Source organism: Zea mays, chromosome 5, assembly GCF_902167145.1.
Source record: "Zea mays cultivar B73 chromosome 5, Zm-B73-REFERENCE-NAM-5.0, whole genome shotgun sequence".
In the NCBI taxonomy this organism is placed as follows: domain Eukaryota; kingdom Viridiplantae; phylum Streptophyta; class Magnoliopsida; order Poales; family Poaceae; genus Zea; species Zea mays.
In genome coordinates this window covers 197,915,757-197,942,146 of record NC_050100.1, presented here as the reverse complement: position 1 = coordinate 197,942,146, position 26,390 = coordinate 197,915,757, and the positions used below count along the sequence as shown (strand labels likewise).

Sequence of the window (26,390 nt, the reverse complement as noted above, 5' to 3'; positions counted from 1 at the left end):
CCAACTCTAGATCATGGATTGGGTAATTCTTCTCATGAACCTTCAACTGTCGGGACGAGTAAGCCACAACTCTTCCCTCTTGCATCAACACACATCCCAAACCTGTGTAGCAAGCATCACAATACACCGAGAAGGGCTTGTGCACATCAGGCAAGACTAGGACAGGCGCTGTAGTCAACTTCTCTTTCAGCGCTTCAAAGGCCTCTTGGCATTTCTGGGTCCACTTGAACTCAACTTTGTTGCCTAGCAACACTGTCATAGGTTTCGCAATCTTCGAAAACCCTTCAATGAATCGCCGATAATATCCGGCCATTCCAATGAAACTCTTGATTCCTCGAGCATCTGTTGGCGCTTTCCAGTTCAGAATGTCTGCCACTTTCTTCGGATCCACAGCCAATCCTTCTTTGTTGATTATATGACCCAAGAACAGGACTTCATTGATCCAGAACTCACACTTGCTCAACTTTGCATACAACTGGTGCTCTCGCAATCTCTGCAACACCATCCTCAAATGATCTGCATGCTCTTCTTCGCTTTGAGAATAAATCAGAATGTCATCAATGAATACCACCACAAACTTATCAAGGTAATCCATGAATACACTGTTCATCAAGTTCATAAAGAACGCTGGCGCATTGGTCAAACCAAATGACATCACCGTGAACTCATACAAACCATACTTGGAAATGAATGCCGTCTTCGGAATGTCCGAAGGTCGGATCCTGAGCTGATGATAACCTGACCTCAGATCAATCTTGGAGAACACACTGGCTCCTCTCAACTGGTCGAACAGATCTTCTATTCTGGGCAAGGGATACTTGTTCTTGATCGTGACTTCATTCAAAGCTCGATAATCGATGCACATCCTCTTGGTGTCATCTTTCTTCTCCACAAATAGGACAGGGGCGGCCCAAGGCGAGGTGCTTGGCCGAATGTAACCTTTCTCTGATAGCTCATCAATCTGCTTCTTAAGCTCAACCAACTCTGGTCCAGATATTCTGTAAGCTCTCTTAAAGATAGGGGCGGTTCCAGGAAGAAGCTCTATGGCAAATTCAACTTTCCGCTCTGGTGGCATACCCGGTAAGTCCTTTGGAAACACATCTGGGAACTCAGACACAACCTTGATACTCTCAATTGGGTCTGCTTTACTGCTATCAACAGCTATCTGATAACAACTTCCTTTCTTTGGCTCAGGCGGGACTAACTCGGTCACCACTTCCTCTCCTAGTGGAGACACCAACTTGATGGTCCTTCTATCACAACTGATAACTGCCTGATACTTATCTAGCCAATTCATCCCTAGGATGAAATCTATTCCCTGAGTACCCATTACTATAAGGTTGGCGGGAAACGCTATCCCCCTTATTTCCACACTTATATTCAAACAAATGCTATCGGCTCGAATTCTACCACCGGCTGAGTCAATTTGAATGGGGGTTGACATGGTAGTAATTGGAAGATTATGTGCTTCTACCCATGATGCAGTAATGAAAGAATGCGTTGCTCCAGTATCAAATAACACTTCTACAATATGGGAGTCGACTGGGAACATACCTACTATCATGCCGGGGGTCTCCTGAACTGCTTCAGCCTCCAAGTGATTCAGTCTTCCATGATTATAACGCGGCTGAGAGCGATTGCCTGCTCTAGGCTGAGGCACATTCTGCTTCGCTGGGGCATTGGGGCCTGACTGCTGCTGGGCTGCCTTCTTCGGACATTGCATCACCCAGTGGCCTTGCTCTCCACAGTGGAAACACGCCCTGTTTCCAACCTGAGCTGGTGCTGCCTGATTGCTCTGCTGGTTTGCTGGGGCAGGAAGACGAGGTGCCTGCTGATTCTGCTTCTGAAACTGACCTCCTGACTGATTGCTCTGACGGCTCTGGTACTGGTGCTGAGGATACTGCCTTTGGAACTGCTGATGCTGCTGAGGTGGACGCTGGTTCTGCCTGAACTACTGAGGTTGATTGCCTGAGAAACGAGGACGGCTGCTGCTTCCAGGCTGGGGTCCACTGATCTTGCGCTTACGATCCTCCATTTCCTTACGCTTCCTCTCCGTCATGATTGCTCTGTCAGTCAGGTGCTGGAATGTCGGGAAGGTGTGATTCATCAGTTGGTACTGCAGAGGGTCAACCAAGCCTCTCAGGAAACGGTACTGTCGCTTGGCGTCGGTGTTGACATCTTCAGGAGCATAACGAGACAGTTGCAGAAACCTGTCTCGGTACTCACTGACCGACAATGGCCCTTGCTTGAGAGCCAGGAACTCCTCTTTCTTCACTGTCATCAGACCTGCAGGGACATGGTACTGACGAAAGCTTCCTCTGAACTCTTCCCAAGTGATGGCGTCAGGGTGGGCATGGGTGGCGAGGTAAGACTCCCACCATGACTGGGCTGCTCCTCTCAACAGACGGGACCATACAGAACTTTCTCCCTGTCATCGCACTGAGCGGTATGCAACTCCCGCTCCACAGTGCGTAGCCAATCTTCAGCATCCATAGGGTCAGAAGAATGAGCGAACGTTGGTGGATGACCTCTCATGAATTCAGCACGCTTGTCTCTGGGCATCTGAGGCATCTGAGGCTGAGGTGGGGCCTGCTGCTGAATGGCGGCCAAGGTCTGACCGATGGCTTGAACTGCCTGAGTCTGCATCAGAAACATCTGCTCGATGGACATCGGGGGCGGGGGCGGCAGGTGCTGCTGCTGGGGCACCTCTTCCTGTTGAGCGGCTCGCTCCTGCTGAGCACGCCTTCCTCCTCTGCGCCTGTTCTCTGACATCTGCAGAATGCAACCACACATCAGAACTGATCTGGCAAATCTTGCAGCATAAGGAAAGAGAATAGAATTCTTCAACAGCACTGAACAGATGAGCATCTTCACTGATCTCCAACACAGACCACACAGCTTCTCAGATAAAGAGGAAAGGAGAATAATGGGTTTCCCAACTATATAACTAACTTTATTACCATAATAGGTAAACCAAAATGCAGGGGATACCCACACTCTGGTGACAATCATTACAAAGATCCAAACCAAACAAAGTTCATCATGACAAACATAAATGCACAGGATATAGCAAACTACCCTGTCTAACTAAGACTAACTAAAACTGAGACTAACGCTAAGACTGAAGCTTCTATGTATATATATTTCGTATTAATTACAAGATCCAACTCTAACGATCTATGGTGCTAGAGTTATCTTGGTCTTGCAGTCGGGATTGCCATAAGACTGGTGTCCACGCTGAGGTGAGCGGTACGGGTGCTGAGTCCCGACGGGAGCGGGGGAACCACCATCCAAGTGACGACGTTCCGCGCGCTCAGCCCGCAACAGGGCGATCTCAGCACGAGCCCTACTCAGCTCGTCTAGTGCATGGTCCAGCTCCGTGTTTAGCACGGCGGCTAGGTTGACTGTGCTGCTCAACCTAGGATTGCCCTCACCGACAGGTGAGACAATCACGCCTCCTGTGCTGCCAGATGAACGGCGGGGGTAATACTTCAGGTCAAGACCATCAGCTGCCCCATCGAAAACCGAGCAGTAGTGCGAAAGCGCACGCCGTGCAGCATCTTGCATGGCTGCCTCAGCTGAGTCCCGCTCAGAAATAGAATAGTGCTCTGAGCAGACCTCAGCACCCTGGAGACTGTTCTCCGGACAGCGCACCAAGCAGGTTGCCTCCCAGCGGTCCGGGTGGACCCCGCGACTATGCTGGTAGACCACACAGCGATACTCGACGGACCAAGTATGCCGGTCAAATGCCCGACGTAGCAGGGTGTCGAGCGCATCGTGGAAGTGACACCCGCGAGCAGCGTCGCGAGTGATGGGTCGAGCAACCCATCCTTCCGGCTCAAGGTTAGCAGAGAAGTCGGTGTCGTGGCTTGAGCTGTCGTCGCCATCTCCGTCGTCTGGGTCTCCTCCAGCAGCTACTCCAGAAGCTGGGGCGCCCAGTGGTGGTGCAGGGGGCGGCTCCAGAGGAAGCACAGGGGAGCAGCTCCTCACAGACTCTATCTCCTGGTGGAGCGAGAAAGAAGAGCCCTGCTGCTCCTGCTCCTGTCGTCGACGTTCCTGCTCCTCAAGCAGGCGGTGGTGCAGTCTCTCCAAGTGGCTGGACTGTCCGGCCACGGGACGGCGAAGCGGACGCTCAGCAAGGCGGGAAGGTAAGAAGGGGATGACTGACTTACGTGCAGTGTGTCTAAGTCGAGCCATCTACAAAAGACATCGCAAGCAAAAGGGTGAGAACAGAATCAATATGACCAGCAAATAATGAATCATAAGTGAATGAAGGATTAGAATAAAACATGTTTTTCAGCAAGGTATAATATATAGTAGAACATAGGTTTGATCGGTATGACCAACTTTTGAAGGGATATCAAAGTCAAGGAAGGGACAGAGGTCTATAGTCCTTAGAACGACCATTCTACTCTAGGTTAGCGGTCCTACAGTCAGCACGGCTTTGATACCACTTATGTCACACCCGGTTTTAAAAGGCAAACCGAATGCGAACCATGTACGTGCCAGGATCAGTTATTCACGTACACAGCAGTTACATAACATGGACATCATCACACAGTGCTCAAAATAGTATTAAAAGGGAATAATAGTTGATTACATCATACGTCTGAGATGTCCATATAGTTCTTACAATAAATCAAAGTGCGGAAAAGAAACGTAGATAACTGCGGCCTTCACAGGCAGCAGACTGGGGGTTGCCGCTAACCCACACCTAGAACTCGTCGTAGTCTTGGAACTCCTGGAAGTCTCCTTCCACAGCTTCATCTTCGCCTGAGCAGTGGTTGCAATGCTGACAACCTGGGGGGGTTTGGTGTGTAGAGCAAGGGTGAGTACACATCAACATACTCAGCAAGTATCCTGTTTGGCTGTATTGGACTAGCTTTATGTGGGGATAAGTCAAGCAGTTGCTTTTAGTTGGTCAGATTATTACTTACTAGTAGAAAGCCAAGTTTTAGCATTAACCCAAGTTATTAACCCGATGTACCCTTTCCAAACGGAAAGAATACCACTTACCAGCACCATAGTCATAACCAAAACCATCAATCTCATAACCACCTGTACCACAATGTCTCTGATCAAGTACCACTAATCATTGGAGCTCCCTTGGCCGCTCATAACCGCGAGCACGGCTGATATATCAGTTTTCAAACACTCTGCAGAGGTTGTGCATTTACCCACAAGCCGTGATTCCCATTCTGCCCGGAGAGAGCTACTCCCCATTGACCACTACCTAGGTGGCCTAGCAGGGCATCACTACGTAGCCTTTACAAAGATTCCCCGGGGCTGTAGCCACCCGTTAGGTTTCCTAAATGTACCGCACTCCTCCCCAAGGGACAAATCAACCTTGGCAGAGCGAGCCGCATACACCGAGCCCCATTGACGGCACGACGGCTAAGTGAACTACACCCTGGATCCTCTAATTATTCAGCTAAGGGCATCCCATTCCACCCTCATGGTTGCACTGTTTTCCCGGGCGGTCATCCATAGAACAGGTCCTTACGGAGAGGCACTCGAGAAACCGCTCGAGCCCCCTTGAAGGTCACAAGTACAACATCATCATAAGAGAAGGGAAAACAGCGTATCATAGATAATCTCATCATGTTCATTGATTAGAGTTGAGCAATAGCATAAAGCTAAACAGTAATAATCCAACCCAAATAGGTAAGCAAGGATAGGGATAACAAAAGCTAGTCAAACCTTAGGCATAAATATGTAAAGCGGGAGGTGAATTAAAGAATGAATAGGACAGAGATAGGTCAAGGGACACTTGCCTCCACCAACCGACTGCTGCTCAGGGGCTTCTCCTGCGAGTTCCTCGGGCTCTTCAACCGGATCGTTCTCTATGCGAGCGCAAACATACATACATCCACACATTTAATACAAAAGAACAGTACACCATACAATAGAATGCAATAAGTAAACAGACGTTCCACGCGGGCTCGCGAGTACGGTTAAGAGAGAAAGAGGAAAAGACAGTCGAGAAACGATCACGTTACATGATTATAAATTAACTACTCGCTTAATGGAAGGAAATTTAATGTAGACACTATGTTTAGCGTAAAGTAAAGTCATGTTTCATGTCTAATTATTATAAGCAGGTGGAGATAAATAAAAAGAATGGTTGCGTGGCGAGACGCGCGACAAAGCTCTCTAAAACAAATTAAAAAGTTAACGACTCGTCGCGCGACCGAGCACGCAACGAGACACTTCGCCTTTGATACGAGGAGACGTTAAACGTCGCGCGACGAAGCGCACGACGGCATACGTCGACTAAACTGAGTCCAAAGTGGAACGTCGCGTGAATACACACGCGGCGTTACACCTTAAACAGCCTGAAACAAAAATGGATCGTCGCGCGACGAAGCGCACGACGCACACAAGATAGAATCTGAATTTGGACAAATCCGTCGCGCGGCGAAGCGCGCGACGCAACACGCTAATTAACGAATAATCACCGCGAGCGCGGGCGAGCGAAGATACGGTCGGGCGAGGCCGGGACGGGAACGGGCGGCCGAACGGGGGGCGGTTGAACCGGCCAGGGGCGGCCGAGCCGGGCGGGCACGGGGCAGGGCGCGGGGGCGGCCGAGCCGGCCATGGCGGCCGAGCCGGGGGGTGGGGGGGCGCGGGCGAGCGAGGAGGCCGGGCGGGGGCCGAGCGCCGCCGGGGAGGCCGGGACGGGGCCGAGCGCCGCCGGGGAGGGAGGGGGAGGGGCCGAGCGGGGCCGAGCGGGGGCCGCACGCCGCCGGGGAGCCGAGGGGGCCGAGCGGGGAGCCGCACGCCACCGGGGAGGGAGGCCGGGCGGGGAGCCGCCGCGGGACGGGCAGGGGCAGGCGACCGAGCGCCGCCGGGGAGGGCCGAGGTCGGGCGCCGCCGCACCGAGCAGGGGCGGGGACGGGCGGGGTCGCGCGCGGGCAGGGGGAGAGGGAGGGCGCGCGCGGGGGGAGAAGAGGAGGGAGAGGGAGAGAGAGAAGAGAAGGGGAGGGGAGGGGAGCTCACCTCGGGGTCCAAAATCCGGTGATCGCCGTCTCCAAATCCTAGGGCACCACAGGGAGAGAGAGGTGGAAGAGGGAGAGGAGAGGTTGTTGCGCGGGAGATCCAAATGAGAGAGAGAGAGAGGATGGGGGCGCATGGGGGGGTTTTGGGCGTCGGGGGCGCGCAGGCCAGGGCGGGCCGGGCCGGCTGAGCTGGGCTGGGCTAAGTTGGGCTGGGCCGAGCCACTTCGCGGATCGAAAACCCACGACGAGCGCGGACCACTAAACGAACTTAAAACGCGAATCAAAATCCGGAACGGAACGAGACGAACACTCAACATCAGACAAAGAAATGTGCTTCGGCATGATGCAACACCCATGACACTTAGGTTTTGGTTTATACATGACACGGACACATGCCGTTATACTGGTTTGAAATTGGGAAGAAGGAGCAAACGGGGAAAGAGAAAAGAGAGTAACGCCCGAATTTGGTGAGAGAAAAGAAGAAAAAATTCTACCCCCAAATTCAGGGCGTTACAGAAATCCTCCTCTTAGTGTTCAAGAGGGTTTTAGATATTAATTTTGAAGAGGGTATACCAATTTGAAATTATATCAATATAAGATACCAATTGAAAAACTTCTTTTAATACCAAATAAAAGACTACAATTTTTGAAATTGGTGGTGGTGGTGCGGTCCTTTTGCTTTGGGCTAATACTCTCTCCCATTTTGGCATGAATCGCCAAAAACGGATGCTTGAGTGAAATATAAGCCCTTTTAAACTACTCTCTCCCCCTTTGGACGGAAGTAAAGGAGTGAAGATTATACCAAAGTTGGAGAGTCAGTGCGGAGCGACGGCGAAGGATGAATGATTCGATGGAGCGGAGTGGAAGCCTTGTCTTCGCCGAAGACTCCTTTTCCCTTTCAATCTATGACTTAGCATGAAATGGACTTGAAAGAACACATTAGTCATAGCACATGAAAGAGATGATCAAAGGTATACATATGAGCTATGTATGCAAAATATCATTCAAAATTCCTAGAATCAAGAATATTTAGCTCATGCCTAAGTTTGGTAAAGGTTTGTTCATCCAATGGCTTGGTAAAGATATCGGCAAATTGTTCTTTGGTGCTAACATATGCAATCTTGATATCCCCCTTTTGTTGGTGATCCCTTAGAAAATGATACCGAATGGCTATGTGTTTAGTGTAATAGTGTGGCTATGCTCAACGGGATTATCCGCCATGCGGATAGCACTCTCATTATCACATAGAAGAGGAACTTTGGTTAATTTGTAACCATAGTCCCTAAGGGTTTGCCTCATCCAAAGCAATTGCGCGCAACAATGGCCTGCGGCAATATACTCAGCTTCGGTGGTTGAAAGAGCCACAGAATTTTGCTTCTTTGAAGCCCAAGACACCAGAGATCTTCCCAAGAACTGGCAAGTCCCCGATGTGCTCTTTCTATTAATTTTGCACCCTGCCCAATCGGCATCGGAATAACCAATTAAATCAAATGTGGATCCTCTGGGGTACCAAAGGCCAAACTTAGGAGTATAAACTAAATATCTCAAGATTCGTTTTACGGCCCTAAGGTGAGTTTCCTTAGGATCGGCTTGGAATCTTGCACACATGCATACGGAAAGCATAATGTCCGGTCGTGAAGCACATAAATAGAGTAAGGAACCTATCATCGACCGGTATACCTTTTGATCTACGGATTTACCTCCCGTGTCGAGGTCGAGATGTCCATTAGTTCCCATGGGTGTCTTGATGGGCTTGGTGTCCTTCATCCCAAACTTGGTTAGAATGTCTTTAATGTACTTCGTTTGGCTAATGAAGGTGCCCTCTTGGAGTTGCTTGACTTGGAATCCTAGAAAATACTTCAACTCCCCCATCATAGACATCTCAAATTTTTGTGTCATGATCCTACTAAACTCTTCACATGTAGATTCGTTAGTGGACCCAAATATGATATCAACAACATAAATTTGGCATACAAACAAATCATTTGCAAGTGTTTTAGTAAAGAGTGTAGGATCGGCTTTTCCGACTTTGAATCCATTAGCAATAAGAAAATCTCTTAGGCATTCATACCATGCTCTTGGGGCTTGCTTGAGCCCATAAAGCGCCTTAGAGAGTCTATAAACATGGTTAGGATACTCATTGTCTTCAAAGCCGGGAGGTTGCTCAACATAGACCTCTTCCTTGATTGGTCCATTGAGGAAGGCACTTTTCACGTCCATTTGATAAAGCTTGAAGCCATGGTAAGTAGCATAGGCAAGTAAAATGCGAATTGACTCAAGCCTAGCTACGGGTGCATAGGTTTCACCGAAATCCAAACCTTCGACTTGGGAATATCCGTTGGCCACAAGTCGGGCTTTGTTCCTTGTCACCACACCATGCTCGTCTTGTTTGTTGCGGAAGACCCACTTGGTTCCTACAACATTTTGGTTAGGATATGGAACTAAATGCCATACCTCATTCCTCGTGAAGTTGTTGAGCTCCTCTTGCATCGCCATCACCCAATCCGAATCTTGAAGTGCTTCCTCTACCCTATGTGGCTCAATAGAGGAAACAAAAGAGTAATGCTCACAAAAATGTGCAACACGAGATCTAGTGGTTACCCCCTTATGGATGTCGCCTAGGATGGTGTTCACGGGGTGATCTCGTTGGATTGCTTGGTGGACTCTTGGGTGTGGCGACCTTGGATCTTGCTCATCCTCCTTGTCTTGTTCATTTGCATCTCCCCCTTGACCATTGTCGTCGTCTTGAGGTGGCTCATCTTCTTGATCTTCTTCTTCATCATCTTGAGCCTCATCCTCATCTTGAGTCGGTGGAGATGCTTGCATGGAGGAGGATGGTTGATCTTGTGCTTGAATGGGCTCTTCAGATTCCTTAGGACACACATCCCCAATGGACATGTTCCTTAGCGCGACGCATGGAGCCTCTTCATCATCTAATTCATCAAGATCAACTTGCTCTACTTGAGAGCCGTTAGTCTCATCAAACACAATGTCACAAGAAACTTCAACTAGTCCTGTGGACTTGTTAAAGACTCTATATGCCCTTGTGTTTGAATCATATCCTAGTAAAAAGCCTTCTACAGCCTTAGGAGCAAATTTGGATTTTCTACCTCTTTTAACAAGAATAAAACATTTGCTACCAAAGACTCTAAAATATGAAACATTGGGCTTTTTACCGGTGAGGAGTTCGTAGGATGTCTTCTTGAGGATTCGGTGTAGATACAACTGGTTGATGGCGTAGCACGCGGTGTTGACCGCCTCGGCCCAAAACCGATCCGAAGTCTTGTACTCATCAAGAATGGTTCTTGCCATGTCCAATAGAGTTCTATTCTTCCTCTCCACTACACCATTTTGTTGTGGCGTGTAGGGAGAAGAGAACTCATGCTTGATGCCCTCCTCCTCAAGGAAGCCTTCGATTTGCGAATTCTTGAACTCCGACCCATTATCGCTTCTAACTTTCTTGATCCTTAAGCCGAACTCATTTTGAGCTCGTCTCAAGAATCCCTTTAAGGTCTCTTGGGTTTGAGATTTTTCCTGTAAAAAGAATACCTAAGTGAAGCGAGAATAGTCATCCATAATAACTATACAGTACTTACTCCCGCCGATGCTTATGTAAGCGATCGGGCCGAATAGGTCCATGTGGAGGAGCTCGAGTGGCCTGTCAGTCGTCAAGATGTTCTTATGTGGATGATGAACGCCAACTTGCTTCCCTACTTGGCATGCGCTACAAATCCTGTCTTTCTCAAAATGCACATTTGTTAGTCCCAAAATGTGCTCTCCCTTTAGAAGCTTGTGAAGATTCTTCATCCCAACATGAGCTAGTCGGCGATGCCAGAGCCAACCCATGTTAGTCTTAGCAATTAAGCAAGTATTGAGTTCAGCTCTATTGAAATCAACTAAGTATAGCTGGCCCTCTAATACTCCCTTAAAAGCTACTGAATCATCACTTCTTCTAAAGACAGTAACACCTGTATCCGTGAAAAGACAGTTGTAACCCATTTTACATAATTGAGATACAGAAAGCAAGTTGTAATCTAATGAATCTACAAGAAAAACATTGGAAATGGAATGGTCAGGTGATATAGCAATTTTACCCAATCCTTTGACCAAACCTTGGTTTCCATCCCCGAATGTGATAGCTCGTTGGGGATCTTGGTTTTTCTCGTAGGAGGAGAACATCTTCTTCTCCCCTGTCATGTGGTTTGTGCACCCGCTATCGATGATCCAGCTTGAGCCCCCGGATGCATAAACCTACAAAACAAATTTAGTTCTTGATTTTAGGTGCCCAAACAGTTTTGGGTCCTTTGACATTAGATACGAGAACCTTGGGTACCCAAACACAAGTCTTTGATCCCTAGTGTTTGTCCCCAACATACTTGGCAACTACTTTGTCGGATTTGTTAGTCAAAACATAAGATGCATCAAAGGTTTTAAATGAAATGCTAGGCTCATTTGATGCACTAGGAGTTTTCTTCTTAGGCAATTTAGCACGAGTTGATTGCCTAGAACTAGATGTCTCACCCTTATATATAAAAGCATGATTAGAGCCAGAGTGAGACTTCCTAGAATGAATTCTCCTAATCTTATGCTCGGGATAACCGGCAGGGTACAAAATGTAACCCTCGTTATCCTGAGGCATGGGAGCCTTGCCCTTAACAAAGTTAGATAATTTTTTAGGAGGGGCATTAAGTTTGACATTGTCTCCCTTTTGGAAGCCAATGCCATCCTTGATGCGAGGGCGTCTCCCACTATAAAGCATACTACGAGCAAATTTAAATTTTTCATTATCTAGCTCATGCTCGGCAATTTTAGCATCTAATTTTGCTATATGATCATTTTGTTGTTTAATTAAAGCCATGTGATCATGAATATCATCAATGTCAACATCTCTACATCTAGTGCAAATAGAAACATGCTCAGTGGTAGATGTAGATGGTTTGCAAGAATTTAATTCAACAATCTTAGCATGTAATATGGCATTTTCATCTCTAAGATTGGAAATGGAAGCATTGCAAACATTTAATTCATTAACCTTAGCAATTAATTTTTCATTTTCATTTCTAAGGCTAGCAAGAGAGACATTTAACTTTTCAATCTTAGCAATAGAAATAGCATGATCATTTCTAAGATTGGCATATGAATCATCACATACATTTGAATCAACCTTAGCAATTAATCTAGCATTCTCATTCCTAAGGTTGGCAATCAAATCATGGCAAGTGCTTAGCTCACTAGATAATTTTTCACATTTTTCTACTTCTAGAGCATAAGCATTTTTAACCTTAACATGCTTCTTGTTTTCTTTAATTAGGAAGTCCTCTTGAGTGTCCAAGAGTTCATCCTTCTCATGAATAGCACTAATTAATTCATTCAATTTTTTCTTTTGTTGCATGTTAAGATCGGCAAAAAGAGTAAGTAAATTGTCCTCATTATCACTAGAATTATTCTCATCACTAGAGGTTTCATATTTAGTGGAGGATTTGGATTTAACCTTCTTCTTTTTGCCATCTTTTGCCATGAGGCACTTGTGGCCGACGTTGGGGAAGAGGAGTCCCTTGTTGACGGCGATGTTGGCGGCGTCCTCGTCGGAGGAGGAGTCAGTGGAGCTCTCGTCAGAGTCCCACTCCCGGCAAACATGGGCATCACCACCCTTCTTCTTGTAGTACTTCTTCTTTTCCTTTCTTCTCCCCTTCTTGTCGTCGCCCCTGTCACTGTCACTAGAAATAGGACATTTTGCAATAAAGTGACCGAGCTTACCACACTTGTAGCAAACCTTCTTGGAGCGGGGCTTGTAGTCCTTCCCCCTCCTTTGCTTGAGGATTTGTCGAACGCTTTTGATGATTAAAGCCATCACCTCATTGTCGAGCTTTGAGGCGTCGATGGGGAGCCTACTTGATGTAGACTCTTCCTCCTTCTCCTCCGTTGCCTTGAATGCGACGGGTTGTGCTTCGGGCGTGGAGGAGGCGCCTTGCTCGATGATTTTCTTTGAGCCTTTGATCATTAGCTCAAAGCTCACAAACTTTCCTATAACCTCCTCGGGAGACATTAGCGTGTATCTAGGATCACCTCGAATTAATTGAACTTGCGTAGGGTTAAGAAAAACGAGGGATCTAAGAATAACCTTGACCATCTCATGGTCATCCCATTTGGTGCTCCCGAGGTTGCACACTTGGTTCACCAAGGTCTTCAAGCGATTGTACATGGCTTGCGGATCCTCTCCTTGGTGGAGCATGAAGTGACCGAGATCCCCCTCGATCGTCTCCCGTTTGGTGATCTTGGTCACCTCGTCTCCTTCGTGCGCGGTCTTGAGCACGTCCCAAATTTCCTTTGCGCTTTTCAACCCTTGCACCTTATTATACTCCTCTCGACTTAGAGAGGCGAGGAGTATAGTAGTGGCTTGGGAGTTGAAGTGATGAATTTGGGCCACTTCATCCGAATCATAGTCTTCATCCCCTACGGATGGTACCTGTAGACCAAACTCAACAACGTTCCAAATGCTAGTGTGGAGTGAGGTTAGATGATGCCTCATTTTGTCACTCCACATATTATAATCTTCAACGTCAAAAACTGGTAGTTTGCCTAATGGAACGGAAAGTAAAGGAGTACGCTTTGAAATACGAGGGTAGTGTAGAGGAATCTTACTAAACTTCTTACGCTTATGGCGCTTAGAAGTTATGGACAACGTGTCGGAGCCGGAGGTGGATGGCGATGAAGAATCGGTCTCGTAGTAGACCACTTTCCTCATCTTCTTTTTCTTGTCGCCACTCCGATGCGACTTTTGTGAGGAGGGTTCCTTATCCTTTCCCTTGTTGCGAGACTCTCCCGATGGAGCCTTCCCGTGGCTTGTAGCGGGCTTGTCGCCGGTCACCATCTCCTTCTTGGCGTGATCTCCCGACATCACTTCGAGCGGTTAGGCTCTAATGAAGCACTGGGCTCTGATACCAATTGAAAGTCGCCTAGAGGGGGGTGAATAGGGCGAAACTGAAATTTATAAAGTTAATCACAACTACAAGCCGGGTTAGCGTTAGAAATATAAGCGAGTCCGAGAAAGAGGGTGAAAAACAAATCGCAAGCAAATAAAGAGTGAGACACAAGGATTGAGTGAATCACAAGAAAGAATGAGAAAGAAAAGAAGCAATCCAAGCGCAAGAGCTCAAATGAACACAAATGTCACTCTCTCTAGTCACTATTTGATTTGGAGTGATTTCGGACTTCGGAGAGGATTTGATCTCTTTGGTTGTGTCTAGAATTGAATGTTATAGCTCTTGTAAGGTGTTGGAAGGTGGAAAACTTGGATGCAATGAATGGTGGGGTGGTTGGGGTATTTATAGCCCCAACCACCAAACTAGCCGTTTGGTGGAGGCTGCTGTCGCATGGCGCACCGGACAGTCTGGTGCACCACCGGACACTGTCCGGTGCGCCAGCCACGTCACCCGGCCGTTAGGGTTCGACCGTTGGAGCTCTGACAGGTGGGGTCTTCTGGCTGTCCGATGGTGCACCGGACAAGTACTGTAGACTGTCCGGTGCGCCTTCTGACGCTGCTCTGACTCTGGCGCGCTCTGTAGCGCATTGAATGCGGTTGCAGTCGGCCGTTGGCGCTGAAGTAGCCGTTACTCCGCTGGCACACCGGACACTGTCCGGTGCCTCACCGGACACTGTCCGGGGCCTCACCGGATAGTCTGGTGAATTATAGCGGAGCGCCCTCTAATTTTTCCCGAAGGTGATGAGTTTGGAGCTGAGTTCCCTGGTACACCGGACACTGTCCGGTGGCACACCGGATAGTCCGGTGCGCCAGACCAGGGCACGCTTCAGTTGTCTTTTGCTCTCTTTGTTTGAACCCTTTCTTGGTAATTTTATTGGTCAATTGTGAACCTTTGGCACCTGTAAAACTTATAATCTAGAGCAAACTAGTTAGTCCAATTATTTGTGTTGGGCAATTCAACCACCAAAATCAATTAGGAAAATGTGTAAGCATATTTCCCTTTCACTCTTGCCTTGCTACTTTTGTCTATATGACCAGAAATGACTTGGGAGTCAGTTTTAAGGATCGCCCTTCTTATTCCCATTGCCTTTAGCTTCCGAAGCCCTAACAGAAGAGCTTCGTATTCAGCAATATTATTTGTACATCTGAAGTCCAACCTTGTTGCGTAGCATGTTCTGACTTTAGAAGACGCTACTAGAACAACAGCCGCTCCTGCGCCGAAGGTTCCCCAGGAACCATCACAGAAGACTGTCCAGGCATCGGCGTCTTTTGTTACTTCTTCTCCCTGAGCCCCGGGCGTCCAATCAGCAATGAAATCCGCTAACGCCTCGGACTGAATTGAGGATCTATGTACATAATCAATTGTGAATTCATTGAGCTCGGCAGCCCATTTTCCGATCCTTCTAGTAGCTTCTCTATTCCTCATTATGTCCTTCAGAGGTTGTGATGAAGGAACAATTATATGATATGCTTGAAAATAATGCCGAAGCTTCCTGGAGGCCATCAACACAGCATATAATACCTTCTCCAATTCTGTATAATTTTTCTTTGATAAGCTTAGAACTTTGGAGACGAAATATACTGGTGCTTGTCTTTTGACTTGGCCATCTTGCTTCTCCTGTACAAGCGCCGCACTGACTGCAGAGTGAGAGGCCGCTACATATAGGAGTAACGGAGCCTGTGGCGAAGGTGGAGTTAGAGTTGTCAAGTTTATCAAGTATTGCTTTAACTCTTCAAAAGCCTTTTGCTGAGCCGGACCCCATTGGAAAACTTCGGCTGACTTTAGTATTTCAAAGAATGGTAGATTCCTTTCTGCTGATCTTGATATAAATCTATTTAAAGATGCCAGCCTTCCTGCCAATCGTTGAGCCCCCTTCTTTGAATTTGGTGGCTCCATCCGAAGGATAGCTTCGATCTTATTTGGGTTAGCTTCGATTCCCTTCGTTGATACCAGACAGCCAAGGAACTTGCCCTTCTTTACTCTAAAAACACACTTTTCTGGATTTAATTTAAGACCAGCTTACCTGAAATTGGCAAATGTCTCTTGCAAGTCAGCAATATGATTCTCTTGCTTCGTGCTTTTTACTATGATGTCATCAACATAAGTCAGCACATTCCTGCCTATTTGAGAGTGAAGGACCTTGGCTGTCATTCTGCTGAAGCTTCCTCCAACATTCTTGAGCCCCTCAGGCATCCGAAGGTAGCAATAAGTACCACTGGGAGTTATGAAGCTAGTCTTTGGCTCGTCTTCCTTTTTCATCCAAATCTGATGATAGCCTAAGTAGCGGTCCAATAAACTCATGAGCTCCGAAGAAGCTGCTGCGTCTACAAGGATGTCTATTCTTGGTAATGGGAATTCGTCCTTTAGACATGCTTTGTTGAGATCTATGAAATCAATACATATTCTCCATTTGCCATTAGCCTTCTTCACCATAACAGTGTTGGCTAGCCATTCTAGATATGTTACTTCTCTGATAACACCAGCACTAAGAAGTCTCTTTACTTCGTTCCGAGCACCTTCAGCTTTATCCTCAGACATCTTCCGAAGTCTTTGCTTCCTTGGCCTGAAAGATGGATCCACATTAAGTGAATGTTCAATGACATCTCTGTTGACACCACAAAGATCATTGGTTGTCCAAGTGAAGACATCTTTGTTATTGAACAAAAATCTTAGTAGAGTCTTTTCGTGCTCATCAGATAGCTGAGATCCCAACAGTACCCTTTGATCTGCTATATCTTCACATAGGAGCATAGGCTTCGGCTGATCTGCCGAAGCAGCCTTCTCTCTTTTGTGCTTATATTGTTGATAAGCTTCGGCTTCATCTATGTTATGGATCGCCTTTGAATCTGTCCAACTCCCTTCAGCTCTTCTGGCAGCTTCTTGACTTCCATGGATAGTAATGGGCCCTTGTTCTGAAGGTATCTTTAAGTACGCTGGATGAAGTATGGCTTCGAAGGCATTAAGCGTCCCTCGACCAATGATTGCATTGTATGGGTAATCCATGTCAACAATGTCAAATATAACCTGCTCAGACCTTGTGTTCTGGACGTAACCGAAGGTAACTGACATTGTGATTTTGCCAAGTGCCACAATCTGTCTTTCTCTGAAGCCACAAAGAGGGTGTGTAGCATCATGAATCTTGTCCTCTGGTTCTTGCATCTGTCTGAAAGCTTTTGCAAATATGATGTCCACTGCACTGCCTGTGTCAACCAGAACATTGTGGACCAGAAATCCCTTGATGACACAAGATATAACCATAGCATCGTTGTGAGGATAGTCTTTGAGCTGAAGATCCTCCTGGGAGAAGGTGATTGGGATGTGGGACCACTTTGATCTGACGAAGGGTCGTTGCACCCCAACATGCTGCACTCTTCTTTGTGCTTCCTTCTTCTGCTTCTTGTTGGCTGGCTCTGAACTTGAACCGCCCGTGATTGGGAGCACCAGCTTCGTGACCGAAGGTGCTACAGCTTGGTTGTTGAACGAAGCCATCGTCTCAACAGTGGAAGTGAGTTCACCGGAGGTGGGCGCCAATTTTGGGGACTTGTTCTCAAATGCTATGAATCAAGAACAAAGCAACACAAATGTTAATGATTAAAGACCTTCGTTTTTCGAAGCATTATCTCCCTTAGGATATAATGGTCTCCAGATGAAGGTTATGAAGGGCATACCTTCATCATCTCAGTATGTAAGAATAAAAACAAGAACATATAAGACATAAAAAACATGAATAGTTGTATTAAACCATTATATTATCAATATCCTCATTATGTGATCCTGAATAAACATTAATGATATTGAGTTACATTAATACTTCGGTTTGACAGAAGGTAAGAATCTGAAAATGACGAGCGAGGGATTGCAAGACAGCGTGAACAATATGGGGTTACTGTTCACCTATTTATAGGAACGGGACGCAGCCCGATCAAAATTACATTTATGTCCTTGTCGCACAATTATAATCATAATACAAATTGTTAAGGACTAGATAGACTTTTCCTCCTTGGGTGGGTATCGTCCTTCGTCTTCACCATAATGCTGAGCCGAAGCTCCTTTAGTAATAGTTTCGGCTTCTATCCGTGCTATCTTCGGGTTGTATCTTCATGTCGCGCCTGCCTTTGTATTGTCTTGCCGAAGGTGTTTTTTACTTAAGGACCTTCGACGAAAAAGACCCCCAACAGTCCTATAAAGCCTCGTCTAAGTATAGATGACACTCTTTCACCCTCTTCGTATAGAGACTCTTTACTCTTCTTTATCCATTTTTATTCTCTAGACGACGAATTAAGTAAAAACTAAAACGTGTATTAGATATTTGAAGGCTTGACAAATACATACATACAAAACTCTAGACTAAAATATGTCTCTAATAGATATTATTATCAAGGAGAATTAAGATATCCGTAAAATACAAATAGAAAAAAGGGATATAAGGACTCTCTAAGGCTACCCCAACAACTCGGACAACGCCCATAGATGCGCATTTTACATGATTGTTTCGTACTGTTCACACTTCCAGCGGATCATGGATCCAGTTGCGCAAAATGAGTGGTCGGACGTGACCAAACACAAATCTACGAGTGTATCTCTCCTCCACAGTCATGATACGTATTTGAATGCACATATTGCTGGAAGCTTTAAACTTTTGCGCAATCACTTGCAGGCATAGAGTCAGCATTCGCCTAGGATAGTTGAGGATAGACTAACCGTTCGCCCATACATTATCTCTACTCATATATCTATGTATATATGATGTATTGGATCAAACTCTGGTGTTACTCTCATGAATGCTAATACCACCAACATTATCTGTTGGTAACCTATGGTATCAGTGACGCAACCCGTCTTATGGCACCGCCATTTTCACTTCCACCTCTCACTCTGTTGCTTATTCTGGCCATACATAGAAGAATCTATAGCCAAACCACTTACGATCTCCAACAGCCCGCATATTCTAATACTTATCTCACTTCCTATTTCAAATTTTATTTTGTATCGCCGAAGATGGCCACCACAACATCGGGAGCCAAATTGAACAAAGATGAAAATGTGGAGTAAAAAATGAAAAATATGGCACATCGGTTTTCAACACGCAAGATCAATTTGAATGGTAATTAACCCAGCTGGCTTTGGTAACACGAGCATTTCCAAATCTCAAATTGGGCAGGGCATGACCGCTGCTTGGTCGACCACTACCTGGCGGAGTGGCGCGGCGGTGATCAACATCCCAGGCCGTCCTGCAGCTGCATTGAGCCATTGACAGGCTCACATCTCAGAGTCACAGGTGCAAACCTCGCGCGCGCTACCGTCTCAAAAAAAAAAACACACACACACACACCCGTCGCGTGCCCACTCCCTTCAAACCTTCATCAAACACCCGTTGCGCTTGCGCCAGCGGGCAGCCCCTCTCCCGCAGCCGCAGTCCCAGTCCCACGCGCATTCCGCCCCGCGGCTCCCGAGAGAGAGAGATGGCCAGGCACGCCAAGACGGACTCCGACGTGACGAGCCTGGCGGCGTCCACGCCGCCGCGGTCCCCGCGCGGCCGCCCGGCCTACTACGTGCTCAGCCCCGCCGCCTCCCACCCGGACGTCCACCTGGGCGCCTCCGGCGGCGTGGCGGGGACCACCCCGGCGGAGTCGCCGCTCCACTACCACTTCCACCACCACCGCCACCACTCGAGCGGCGGCGCCGGTGTCGGCGTGGGCGGCATGCACCACTCCCGGGAGTCCTCGACGGGGCGGCTCCTCTTCTCCGACCAGCTCCGCTCCGGCGGCGACGTCGCCGCGGTGGTGAGCGTCCCCTGGCGCCGGCTCGGGAACGGCAGCGGCGCGGGCAGCGTCGGGGACGAGGACGACGACGGCGCGTCCCTGCGCGGCGGGTCGTTCGCGGAGTCGCCGTGGCGGTGCTACGCGCTCGGCGCGGTCGCGTTCGTCGCCGTGTTCGCCTTCTTCCTGATCGTGCTGTGGGGCGCCAGCAGGTCGTACAAGCCCCACGTCGTCGTCAAGGTCCGCCCCTCGTCACCCCCCCTCGATCTTATGGCACTTGAGCCTAGTCTCCTGTAGCCAGCCCATGTTGCCTCGTTTGTTCTGTGTTCACTGGGAAAACCATAAAACTGTCTGGCGGGTAGGTACAAGCACAACGCATCGTCTTCAAGTTCTCGGGTTTGGCTTCATTTTCGAAACGAGCTCCAAATTTAGACTGATCCTTTTTTTCCTATGGCTGTATAGCAGCAGCGGTACTGTTCAGTTCTTCAATCCAGGGTTGCAGTGTAATCTGCAATATACCTTTTTACACATGAGAAATCTGTACTTCCATTTAGTCGATTCCATTCAAGAAAGGGGAAATATGTATAGCTTTTCAGATTTCCAAGAACGCATTTGGGCTACCGAAACGTTTTGGAACTTGGGAAGCGCGTCCGGCCAAGAAAACAGATGGCCGCCGCGAAACCCGCACACATTATTTGTTGCAATTTATGGGCGGCGGCGCGCACAGAGCGCGGCCGATGTGCTTGCTCACCACGTCCGTTTCTGTGTGTTTTTGTTTTGCTGCACTGCTGATGACGATGGCTCCACTCGCTGCCACTGCAGAGCGTGGTGTTCGAGTCGTACCACATCCAGGGCGGCACGGACCGGACGGGCGTCCCTACGAAGATGATGTCGGTCAACGCGACGGTGCGGCTGCGCTTCCGCAACCGCGGCACCTTCTTCAGCCTGCACGTCACGGCCACGCCGTTCCTCCTCTTCTACGGCGACCTCACCGTCGCCACCGGAGAGGTACGTACCAAGTACCATACCTGCAGTCTTGCGCTCTCTCTTGAATGAAAAAAAAAATCGATTGAGTCGCCCTGTGATTATTGCAAACGAATCTCATCTGTAGTTGAAGGGGACGTGGACGGCCGCTCTGATTAGGCAAATGAATCCCCTGTGATTATTGCTGTTGCTAGCAATAGTAACGGCCATGGCTAGCCAGCCTTCAATTAGAAATGCAAACAGATAAATAGAATAGATAAAGCACTACTGAGAAATAGAATGGCTTCGTCGTAGCAGAGATGGAGATGGTAAAGCTACGCTGATGAGGCCATGTGATTCGGGGTTCTGGGTGGAATTTTTGCCGGTGCCGGTAGTACTATAGCGTTTCGGGGCGCTAGCAGCATAGAGTAGGGCATGTTGGTACTACTGCTATATCCTATGACCTCGGTAACGGAGAAAGCAAACCCAGCAGCACGGTTCCCTTCTTTCTTGTCCCTGTCCTCCATTGTTTTTACAGCGGCACTTGCGCACTAGTACAGCCTGTCTGAAAAACCGGCGTCCAATCTTGTCACGTTCGACTGGACCCAGGCCGTCAGATGGTTTCTGACTTGGCCTACGAATTGGCCCCATCCTGACCGGAGCGCGTAGTCGCAATCACGTAGGAGTAGGACGAGCTCTAGCACTCGCTTTTAGCTGCTACAAACGTCACGCACGCACGAAATGCCCTAGAGAAAGCTCGTGATTCAAGAAGAGAACAAAATCATATGTCAGTTCAGCACCAAAAACAAACGATACCCCAAAAATCACTTGCCTCACATGTGTGCGATGTTTGCATGTACAGGAAACATCAGGTGTTTTAATGGGAGGAAAAAAAAACGGTTTTCACTGCTCCATCTGTTCTTAACTAACTGTTGTTCGCGTTTCTCCAAAATTCAAACGTATTCAATTTTAACTAAGAATATATAAAAACATTAACATTTTTAACATAATAGTTAGCATGATTAGATGAGAACGTATTAGAGCAAGTTTAATAATAGAGTCAACCGTTCAATGTAAGGCTATCTACTACATATCTTCTATTTTATCCCATATTTCAAACTTCTTCCTGCAAACAGTGTTATCTACGGTTCTGGTTTTCTATTTTTTTCACACTCTACTAGAGACATTCTAAGGATCCTTGTAGCCTACCATTTAGTCCACATGTATGGTGGTTAGTTAATGCACGACTCCACTTGTCTCTCTCACAGAACATCTTGGTTCTTGTGTCGAAATCGAATGTAAGTTTATAGCTCGCTTTCTTCTCTGTCCTTCCTTCTCTCTCCTTCACCTCAGTATTTAGCTAGCTTATACCCTCTTATTGTACTTGTTATGTTGCAAATTATGTAATCAGTCATGATAGTTTTTCAAATCATGTAGCTTTCAAAACCACTCTTCCACCTTCATGGTATATTTTTAAATACACATGGTCATCCTTCCAACGTGTTGGTTCGTATATCAAGTGTGATATGCATTTTTATTAGATAGATCCTTGTATATATTTATAGTAAACTATGTAAAGAAATAAATATTACTAATAATGTTTTATAAGGCTAGTTAAATTTAAGTAAGTTTGACCAACGCCTTTCTATAGTGACTCTTAATAAGAGACGGTTGACTACTTTATAAAAAAGTATCAGCAATATTTTGTATCTTTAAATAAATAGTTTTACTATAAATAATATATTCACTGGAATGCAATAACACACGCGGACTGACCCACTAGTGTTCTTATCCGTGGGTGGCCATGGCGGTCACGTGACTCGAGCCAGAGGCCGCCCCGCCATTAACGACTTTCTCTCCTCCAGTCTCAACACAAGAGGACCGGCCGGTACCCGGTAGGCGGTAGCCACTCTCACTGTGGCGATCGGTACAGAGAGAAGGGGGGACGACTAGCCAATAGTCTTTGCTGCAGCCCACCGGCGCAGCATGCTGGTCCGTGCAGCAGGAGCTCCTCTGCGCCACACTGCCACACAGCCCCGGCCCTGCTGCTCTCTCGGCAAAGGCCCCGGTGATGTCGCTGTGTGCAGGCCTTGGTGTTGCGCCTTTCAACGCCAAAAAGGACGCGCCTTTACTGCCTTCCTGGGTTTCGTTTCAGACATCACGGCTTTTACGCTTTTGGGTGAGACCTGTGCGACTAGGCTAGGGTTTATACTATACGTCAGCTGGCTGCTGGTGCCTGACTTCCTGAGTGAGCCGTTGCTGCTCCCTGTGAGAATCCTATGGTAGACAGGATGATGGCCCCCGGTGTGCAGCGACCCAGTGCCATCATGGGTTCATTTCATTCATGGCTTTCGCCTTTAAGTTGCTGTTTATTTTTTTAGTTCCTGGTTTTGGATGCTTGTGGAGTCAATGTGAACTGCACAACACTGACGCTTTGAGCGTCGATGCGTCGTCATATGCAGATGGCGGAGTTCTACCAGCCGCGGAAGAGCGGGCGGACGGTGACGGTGTCCGTGGTGGGGAAGCAGGTGCCGCTCTACGGCGCGGGCGCCAGCCTGCACAGCAAGCCCAACAACGGGCGCCTCGGCCCCGCGGTGGTGCCCGTCAGGCTCCGCTTCGTGCTGCGCGCGCGCGCCCACATCCTCGGCCTCCTCGTCAAGTCCAAGTTCTACCGCCGCGTGCGCTGCGGCCTCGACATCCGCGAGGCGCACCTCGGCAGGCCGGCCCGCGGCGTCGCCTCCGGCTGCGACTACCACGACGGGATGCGATGATCGTTCCTGCCGCCGTTGTGTCGCCTCGGGCGGGGTTTGCTGCGTTGTGGTTGCGGACGAACTGTGTAATCGATTCCTACGAACCGTTCTAATGTAACCGGCGGCGTCGACAAGATCACAGATCGTGGGCGCAGCTTGGCTAATGCCACGAGTATCGCATTAAATCCTCTGCCCAAACCATGAAGATGTCCATTCTGTTCGGTACTCTGCCTGGCTGCGGCTTGTGGCTGTGGCTGTGGCTGCAGTCGCCCTAGCGGGTATTGTAGCAGCAGGCCAGCAGCTGATATAGCCGCAGCACTAGCCCCAGCGAATTACACAAGTTGGAACTGGGTTTGCAACTCGACCGAATACGCCGGCGAAGGGAGCGCACGAGGTTACCGTGATGATCGACGACGTCGTGACAAGAGCTAGAGCAATGCCGGACAACAGTCATCTTTGAAGGTCGTTCAGATTTCGTATGATTCAAAGTTTAAAAAACATTAATTTAAAGAGAGGAAATATCCATTTTATAACTACCTCACCGTAGTCTAATTTTGCCCCCCAAGCTAAAACTAGATATATTATCCTAATCCCAAAACCGTTTAAATTACTTCCTATTGTAGTTTGAAATGGTTTTTTTTCTAAATAGGGGTGGACATTCTCTCTATTCTGATTTTAGGGAAAAAAAATGGTTAGGACCGAAGTTTTCAAGCTATATTAGAAAGCGAACCTGAATAGCCTAAATATATCGGTTTGGTCTACTAAATAAACCAAATTATAGAGAGACTAGTATTTTTATTAAAAAAAAGTATGCAACGCATAATTAAATAATAGTATTATTATAACAATATGTGAGTATAAAAATATATGAAATAGGCATATATACCATCATTAAGAGCTTTCTTTTATATCTTTACCCATCAAGAGTTTTTTTAATATATTTTGGGTTATTCGGTCTATTCGTTTTTTAATGGATGCAAACCAATTCTAACACTATCCCCAGCAGAACCCCTATCACATTTTCTATCTTATACTTTATTTTAAATTTCAATTTATAAACTGGAGGATTCATCACTATCTGGAAGAGCTCCCTCTTTGAGACTGAGGTAGTTGAACAGAACTCGTTTGGGCACACTATTCGTTTCCAATCCAATCTAAATGGGCAAGTCTGGTGGCTCTCCAACATCTATGCCCCTTGCTCTCATGGTAGAGAAGCTTTTCTTGCCTAATTCTCTAACCTTGAAATTGATGATGACAAGCTTTGGATTTTCCTTGGGGATTTCAACATGATTAGGTACCCTGAAAATCATAACAAGTAGAGTGGTGACCCTATTAGAATGCTCAATTTCAATGCGGCAATCAGTCAACTGGGTTTACTAGAAATTCCTCTCTGAGGGCAAGCATTCACTTGGTCTAATATGCAACGTCATCCTTTGCTTGAAAAGCTGGACTAGTGCTTTGTTTCGCCTGCCTGGTCTTCCAACTTCCCAGCCACTTCTGCCTTTTCCCTGGCCAGGAGCTCCTCGGATCATGTCCCCTGGGTGGTCAACATTCATTCTAACGTTCCTAAACCGCCCATTTTCATATTTGAAAACTACTGGCTTCAGCTTGAGGACTTCCATTCCAGATTCCAAGCCTATTGGGAGCAAGATCTATTCCAGCCTGATCCTGCAAAACGACTTATGGCCAAATTCAAAAGAGCAAGAAAGGTGATCCATGGGTGGCAGAAATCTTTACCCAATCTAGCTAAGTTGATTGTTAAGACGGAATTGATCATTCAATTGATGGATTTTATTGAGGAAAGCAGAGATCTAACAATTCAAGAATGGAACTTTAAGAATGCTCTACTCCACCACCTGCAGGGTCTTCTTTCCAATCAGCGTACCTACTGGAAGCAGAGAGGCCAAATCAAATGGGCCACGATGGGGGATGCTGGCACTAAATTCTTTCATGCTAATGCCACTTCCAAGCATCGTCACAACAGTATCTTGTCTCTGTCTTATGATAATGGCATGGTGGCTTTCTCTCATAAGGACAAAGAAGAGGTTCTGTTCCAAGCCTTCAAAGATCGATTAGGGACCTCCCAGCCAACATCTATGGTTTTCAACTTATCTGAATTGATTCAACCTGCTAATAACCTGTCAACACTGGATTTGCCATTCTCGCGCAGTGAGATAGACCAGATCATCAGAAATCTTCCTACCAATAAGTCCCCAGGCCCTGATGGTTTTAACACAGATTTTGTGAGAAAATGCTGGCCGGTAATTGCTTCAGACTTCTATGAGCTTTGTGATAAATTTTATGAGGGATTAATCTGCTTAGAAAGCATCAATGGTTCTTATGTGACTCTCATCCCTAAGCTTAGTTCGCCTACTTCAGTAGGGGACTATAGACCGATATCTCTCCTCAATACAAGCATGAAAATCCTGACTAAACTTCTTGCCAATAGACTGCAACTGATTATTACTAATCTAATTCACCAGAATCAATATGGCTTCCTCAAGGCACGGACAATTTAGGATTGTCTAGCATGGGCCTTTGAATACATCTCTATTTGTCACAAATCGGGTAAAGAAATGGTTATCCTAAAATTGGACTTTGAAAAGGCTTTTGACAAATTAGAGCATGCTGCTATCATTGATATTTTGAGGCATAAGGGCTTTGGCGATATATGGCTTCATTGGATCTCTTTGATTCTTGGCTCTCGCACGTCACAAGTTCTTTTGAATGGGGTCCCGGGCAGACGCTTTCATTGCAGGCGTGGGGTTCGGCAGGGGGATCCCCTGTCCCCCTTCTCTTTGTCTTAGCTACTTATCTGCTTCAGTCAATTATTAACAAGGCCAAGAATTGTGGCATCCTCAAGCTCCCGATCCCGCTTTCCTGTGGATCTGACTTCTCGATTATCCAATACGCAGATGATACAATTCTGATTCTGGA

General features: G+C 47.2%; 1 protein-coding gene across 1 annotated transcript; it reads left to right on the top strand.

The window, feature by feature from the left end:
- Positions 1-19,237: 19,237 nt before the first annotated feature.
- Positions 19,238-23,635, top strand: LOC100384786 (uncharacterized). The gene is made up of 3 exons (NM_001177236.1): positions 19,238-19,980; positions 20,563-20,748; positions 23,166-23,635. The coding sequence occupies exons 1-3, from the start codon at positions 19,444-19,446 to the stop codon at positions 23,472-23,474; spliced, it is 1,032 nt and encodes a 343-aa protein (NP_001170707.1). The 5' UTR covers positions 19,238-19,443; the 3' UTR covers positions 23,475-23,635.
- Positions 23,636-26,390: the final 2,755 nt, after the last annotated feature.